The following is a 7,521-nucleotide window of genomic DNA, read 5'->3' on the forward strand; positions in this document are numbered from 1 at the left end:
TTTTCTACCTCTCTATCTCTTTCCCTTCCCCTCTGTAAAAAATCAAAAAAATATATTAAAAAAAAAAAAAAAAAGACACTACAAAGAATGAGAATTATAGGCCAGTATCCCTGATGAACATATATGCTAAAATTCTCAACAAAATATTAGCAAATCTGATCCAGCAATATATTAAAAAGATCACACACCATGACCAAGTGGGATTCATTCCAGGACTGCAAGGCTGGTACAATATTCACAAATCAATAAACATGATACATCACATAAACAAATTGAAAGATAAAAATCACATGATCATATTAATAGATGCAGAAAATGCATTCAACAAAATCTAACACCCATGTTTTGATAAAAAACTCTCAGCAAAGTGGGACTAGAGCAGCGGGTCGCCTAAGACCATCAGAAAACACATATATAATTACATATTGTTTTTGTGATTAATCACTATGCTTTAATTATGTTCAATTTGTAACAATGAAAATACATCCTGCATATCAGATATTTACATTACGATTCATAACAGTAGCAAAATTACAGTTATGAAGTAGCAACGAAAATAATTTTATGGTTGGGGGTCACCACAACATGGACTAGAGGAAGCATATCTCAACATAATAAAGGACATATGACAAACCTACAGTGAACATCATACTAAATGGGCAAAAACTAAAACCATTTCCCCTAAGAATAGGAACAAGACAGGGATGCTGGCTTTTACCACTCTTATTCTAGCACTGGAAGGCCTAGCCACAGCAAGCATCCAAATTGGAAAGAAAGAAGTAAGACTTTCATTATTTGAAGATGACATGATATTGTACATAGAAAACCCTAAAGACTCCACCAAAAAACTACTACATTTAATAAATGAACTGGCAATGTAGTAGGATACAAAATCAACATCAGGAAATTGATGGCTTTTTTATACACCAATAATGAGTTATCACAAAGAGAAACTAAACAAATAATCCCATTTATCATTGCAACAAAAAAATTAAGATACTTAGGCCTGGTCGGCATGGCTCAGTGGTTGAGCGTTGACCTATGAACCAGGAGGTCACTGTTCAATTCCAGATCAGGGTACATGCCCAGTTTGAGGGCTCGATCCCAGTAGGGGGCATGCAGGAGGCAGCAGATTGATGATTCTCTATCATCACTGATGTTTCTATCTCTCTCTTTTTTCTTCTCTGAAATCAATAAAAATATATATTTTTTTAAATTTTAAGATACTTAGGAATAAACTTAACCAAGGAGGTAAAAGACTTGTACTCAGAAAACTACAGGACATTGAAAAAAAGAGATAGAGGAAGACATAAACAAGTGGAAGAATATACTGTGTTTATGGATTGTTAAAATTAATATCATTAAAATGTCCATACTACTCAAAGCAATCCACAGATTCAATGCAATCCCTATTAAAATACTAATAGCATATTTCACTGACCTAGAACAAATACTCCAAAAATTTATATGGAATCAAAAAAGACCCCAAATAGCCACAGCAATCTTGAGAAAGAACAAAGTTGGAGGAATCACAATACCAAGTATCAAGTTATACTACAAAGCCACTGTAATCAAAACAGCCTGATACTGGCACAAGAACAGGCATATAGATCAATGGAACAGAACAGAGACCCAAGAAATCGACCTAAGCCATTATGCTCAATTAATATTTGACAAAAGAGGCAAGAATATACAATGGAGTCAAGACAGTCTCTTCAGTAAATGGTGTTGGGAAAATTGGACAGATACATGCAAAAAATGAAACTAGACCACCATACACAAGAATAAACTCAAAATGGATAAAAAACTTAAATGTAAGTCGAGGAACCATAAAGATCTTAGAAGAAACCAGAGGCAGCAAAACTTCAGACTTCTCCCATAGGCAAAGGTAATGGAGAAAATAAACAGATGGGACTACATCAAAATAAAAAGCTTCTGCACAGCAAAAGAAGCCATCAACAAAACAAAAAGGGAGCCCACTGTATGGAAGAACATATTTGGCAATGACACATCTGATAAAGGGTTAATATTAAAAATATATAAGGAACTCATGCAACTGAACAAAAGGAAGACAAACTATCCAATTAAAAAATAGGCAAAGGACCTAAATAAACATTTCTCCAAAGAAGACATACAGATGGCCAAGACACATATGAAAAAATGCTCAAAGTAGTGCACTGATCACCAGAGAGATGCAAATTAAAAAACCCTTGTGCACTGCTGGTGGGAATGCAGACTGGTGCAGCCATTAGGGAAAATGGAATAGAGTTTCCTCAAAAAATTAAATATGGAACTACCACTTGACCCAGTGATCCTACTTCTAGGAATATACCCTAAGAAACCCAAAACACCAATCAGAAAGAATGTATGCACCCCGATGTTCATAGTAGCACAATCCTATATAATAAAACCCTAGTATGCAAATCAACTAAACAGTGGAACGACTGGTCGCTATGATGTGCACTGACCACCAGGGGGGTAGACTCTCAAAGCAGGAGCTGCCCCCCTGGTGGTCAGTGCGCTCCCACAGGGGGAGCACCGCTCAGCCAGAAGCCAGGCTCACGGCTGGCGAGCACAGCGGTGGCAGGAGCCTTTCCCGCCTCTGCTGCAGGCGAGCAGTAAGGAATGGGGGGTCCCGGACTGCGAGAAGAGGGTGCACGGGCTGAGGGACACTGGGCCTCTAGGTTACAATATAAGATCTGGAAACAGCCCAAGTGCCCATCAGTAGATGAGTGGATAAAAAAGCTGTGGTACATTTATACCATGGAATACTATGCAGCAATAACAACAACAACAGGATCTCTTACCCTTTGAAACAGCATAGAGGGTCCTGGAGAGTATTATGCTAAGTGAAATAAGCCAGTCAGAGAAAGACAAATACTACATGATCTCACTCATATGTGGAATCTAATGAACAAAACAAATGGATGAACAAAATAGATCCAGAGACATACAACTATGGAACAGACTGAACCAAAGAACTTGTGTGCATATATGGCTAACCCATGGACACAGACAAATAGGGCAGTGAAGGCTTGGGGCAGGGAGCGGGGGTGAGCTAGAAGGGGTCAATGGGGGAAAAAGAGAGACATATGTAATACTTTCAATCAAGATTTAAAAAATAAAATAAAATGCAATCATTTAAAAATGTAAAAACCATTCTTAACCTCATGGACTGTGCAAATACAATTGCTTGGAGGGGGAGCAGGGTGAAGGGGGTCCATGGGGAGATTTAATTGATTAATTAATTAAAACTGGAATCAAAGATTGTAAAAGAAACAAACAACAGAAACAATCAGTGGGCTGGCTTTGGCCTATGGGTAAGCCTTGATCAAGATTGTGACTGCTCCCTGCGGTCGATCTATTTCCCCACACCCCATACCACGTAGATAACTCCACAGCAGCCACAGGGCCCTTTAACACACAGATTGGACCCTGTCACTCTCCTACCTGAAGCCTTCCCGGGACTCTCCTTTGCCCCCAGGATAAGGGATAAGGTAAAGCCTCCCACTTCCGGCACCTGCGGGCCCAGATCCCTTTTCTCAGCTGTCCTTCCTCTAGTCCTCCAGGCTCAGGGTGACTTTGACCTCTGAGCTGCTGCTGACATTCCCAGGTTCCCAGGCTACCGGCAGGGCTGGGGGTGGGCACAGCCAGCCAAACACACTTGTGCTCACAAAGCTCACACAAGGCAGGCCGAGTACGAGGTTCCTTATCTCCTGCGATCCCTAGGCTGCACCTGCCTGCCTCTGGGCCCCGAATGCCCTTTGTCCAGGAGCCAGCACTCGCAGTCTGCCCTGGGCATAGACCTCCCTGCCCATGCTTTTCCCACAGCCTCCTAACCCACACCTCCTCCCACTCCCTCTGCCCTCTCTCCTCCCTCTGCCTCCTCCCCGCTCTTGCCGTGTCAGTAGGAGGAGCGCAGGACTCTACAACCTTTGACGCTTAAGGCATTTAAGGACTCTACAACCTTTGGCATTTAAGGCACCTCAGTTCTTTGCTCATCTGTGTCATGGGGATAACCAAGGATATTTAAAATGTTTAACAACCTTTAGGATGGAGGACACAGCCCAGGAAAGTTAAGTAACCTGCCCAAAGGCACAGGTGAGGCTAGGGGCAGGGAACCTAAGTGCCTGCTTTGCTGGGGTGAATCCCTCGAAAAATTGTGAGGTTCTGAGAACGCACCTGGTGGTAGTGGCAGTGTGTGTGTGTGTGTGTGTGTGTGTGTGATGGCTGTTGACCAACCTACACAGAGTGCGTTCGTATTTTAACACCCGGACAGTGGTGCCTGTGACTAGGCTGAGCACCATCCTGGGGGTGGCAGCTTCTGCCCTGTCTGGTGCCAGCAGATGAAATGAGGAACCCACATACTCCCAATCACCTCTCTTCCCAATCCTCAGTGCTGGGCCCTCCTCGAAAATGTTTCCTTCAGCAGAGCTGAAGTTTGGGCAGCTGTGGCCTCCCAGCCATAACAGATGTGTTCACTGTGGGGGTGGGGGAGGTAAAGGATTCTCCTGTGTGATTCCAGCCCAGGGCCCAGCCAGGTCTGTGCTGGGCAGAGTAAACGTGTCTCTTCATTCCATCCCACAAGAGCACGGTAAGATCAGCATTGCGATTCCCATTACGCAGATGAGTCAAGTAGAGGCCTGGAGAGGTCAGGCAGGGGTCCACCAAGGCCACACGGCTGGTCAGTTGTCCAGTTGGAGTTCAACCCACGCTTACCTGGTAACCCACTCTCTCCCTAGTCCACATTCAGCCTGTACTTTCTCTCCCCATTCAATTTTTCCCCTGTTCCTTTCCCCTCCCCCCTTCCCCTTCTCCCTCTGCCTCCTGCTCTCTGAAAGGAAGGAAGGAAATCCATCCCCTCTGAGTAGCCTGAGGGGCCCTTTCCTGGAACTGCCTAGATTCTTCCCCAGCCACAGGCAGCAGGAGGCAGGTGCTTTGTCCTAGTACTAAGGTGGAATCCACAGCCCAGGAAAGTTAGATCCTGGCTTCTGCCCCACCCTATACCCACACCGAACATATCCTCCAAAGGTCTCCCGGCAGGGACTCAGCACAGCCAAGCCCCCGTTAGGACCGATGTCTTTCCACCTAAATTGCAGGTGCCCACCATGTCTCCCCAGCCCTCAAGACCAGCTAGCTTACCCAAGGCCAAGAAGCAGAAGACCCATTGTAGGACGGAGAGAGTCTGCAGCCTGCGCTCCCATGGCACGGACCAGGGCGCAAACTCCACCATGCTGGTTCCTCTGTGGGCTCTGGAAGCTTCTGAGTAGCACCGTGCTCCCAGGCACCCAAAGGGTTTTGTTACTGGCAGAGGCTGTATAAGCTTTTGTGGGGGAGGAGGCTGCCCCGCCCAGCCAGGCCCAAAGGCCTCCCTGCCCCCACCCTGCAGGAGCCTGTTTCCTAGAAGAAACCTTTGAATCCTTGTGCCCAGGGCTCAGCTAAAAGGAGAAAGAGAAGGAAGTGTATAGCCTTTATCCAGGACAGCTGTCTCCTCAGGCAACACCTTATCTACAGGATCACCTCTTGCTGGTTGCTTGAATCTTGCCCTTCGCTCATCTATAATAATAAAAGAGTAATATGCAAATCGACTGAACCAAACAGACCCGTCCTGACGACCACACTATGACCCCCACTGGCGCCAGGCCAGCCAAGGCAGGTGCAATTCGATTGGTTGGGAGCTGGCCATCACCCCATGATTGCCCTGCAGAGGGAGGACCAGGCCACTGGCCGGTGGGGTGATTGATCAATGGGGGGTTCCATGATCGCCCCAAAGAGGGAGACCCAGGCCACTGACTGGCGGGCTGCGGCAGGTGGGCAGGGCCTCCCTCTGGGGGAAGGGGGACAATTGATCAAGGGGCTCCCGGAGTGTGAGAGGGCGCAGGCAGGGCTGAGGGACCCCCCATCCAGTGCTTGAATTTCGTGCATTGGGCTTCTAGTCAAGTATAATACTATCCTGTCCTCTTCCCACCTACCCAGTGATCTGGCTCCAGTAATGGTCTCCTCTCTCTTCTGCCATGTTCATTGTTCCCCCTCTCCAAATATGCTCTTATCTAGAGGCCCGGTGCACAAATTTGTGCATGGGTGAGGTCCAGCTGGCCCCACCCACAATTGGGGGGGTGATCGGGCCAGCCAGGCAGAGGGGCCACAGGCAGTTGGCCGGCCAGCCCCATCCCCTGGTTGAACTCCTGGTCAAACTCCCAGTCGAGGGGACAATTTGCATATTAGCCTTTTATTAGATAGGATCTCTTGGCTCTGTTTGCAGCAGCTGGAATGGCACCAGGTGTTAGATTGGTGGGTTCAGCAACCTTGGTACTTGAGTTCTGGAAAGTTGCAGAGGTAGAAGTGGGTGGTAGAAGAAATGGGCTCAGGAAACAAGTTACAGAGGCAAAAGAAGGGCCCTTGATGCTTAGAAGAAAAGAAGGTAAAGGTAACACACCTGGGGAGAAGAAGAGGGGGAGGGAGAGGAGAACAGCATGGACGGGCTCCCAGGAGGGAGAGTGTGGGAGGGAGAGTGTGCGGTTCTTCTTCCCAAGGGCTTTTAAGGGAGAAGAAAGAAAGGGGGTGTGGTGCGGGGAGGCGGGGAGAGGAGAGACCAGTGTGGGAGAAGGAGAAAGTCATCATGCACCAGCTGTGAGGCGCTCCCTCTGGTGGTCATTCTGAGAAACTGTGGGCAGGATGGACTGCTTTCCAAGGAGAAGCCCAGATAATAGGCAAAGCTGCGAGGGGGACTTATAGAGATAGCTAAAGGATTTATTTCTACTGACTTTGGCGGAGAAGAGCTAAATCTTCTCTGGCCTGGTCAGCATGGAGAATTCTGAGCCTGGGGCTTGGACCAGACAGGCTTTCCATGCTCTGGTGATGAATGTGCTGGATGGGCACTCACCGTAGGCTGAATAATGGCCTCCAAAGATGACCACATCCTAAGGTCCAGAGCCTGTGAATGCCACCTTAGATAGCAAAAGGGACCCTGCAGAGGTGATTAAGTTAAGGAGTTCGAGAGTATCCTGGATTCGTCTGTATTCTGGAATTTTGATGTTGCTTTTTTTTCTGATCATATTTTGGAGCCAATATATTTTCCAGTAAATAAGCATGTGCTCTGTCTGGCCTGGATGGGTGCCCTCATCTGTGCCTTCACCTTGGGCCCACCTTATGAAGCCACTTTGTCACTTTACATCCTGGACAGTTTCTTTTGAACATCCTGTAAGCCCTTCAAGCCTACTGTGTCCAAAACTGACATAAGACCACACACTTGCTCCTCCTGCATTCCCTAGCTGCCATTGGCAACCCCCACACACAAGCCTCCCCCAATTCAGCACTCTGGGGTCATCCCGGACTGTTCCCTCTCTGTCACTCTCCACATTCAGTTATTTGGAAAGTCTGGCCATTGCTTAGGCACCCCTCTCAACTCCCATCTTCTTTCCTCTGTCTCCACTGCCTTTACTTGCAGGCCAGACCACTGTCACCTCTTTACTGGAGCCTGTTACAGCCTCCTCCCAGTCTTGCTGTCTCCAGGCTGGCCCC

The 7,521-nt window shown here is 47.1% G+C and overlaps 1 protein-coding gene across 1 annotated transcript in view; it reads right to left on the minus strand.

Annotated features, from left to right (window-relative positions):
* Positions 1–5,249, minus strand: part of MOGAT2 (monoacylglycerol O-acyltransferase 2) — a 23,794-nt gene extending 18,545 nt beyond the window's left edge. Inside the window, exon 1 of the mRNA XM_005867054.2 lies at positions 5,143–5,249. Within this exon, the coding sequence (XP_005867116.1) occupies positions 5,143–5,233 (91 nt within the window). The 5' untranslated portion in view covers positions 5,234–5,249. The remainder of the gene's footprint in view (positions 1–5,142) is intronic.
* Positions 5,250–7,521: the final 2,272 nt, after the last annotated feature.

Source organism: Myotis brandtii, unplaced genomic scaffold (genome assembly GCF_000412655.1).
Source record: "Myotis brandtii unplaced genomic scaffold, ASM41265v1 scaffold244, whole genome shotgun sequence".
NCBI classification, from domain to species: Eukaryota; Metazoa; Chordata; class Mammalia; order Chiroptera; family Vespertilionidae; genus Myotis; species Myotis brandtii.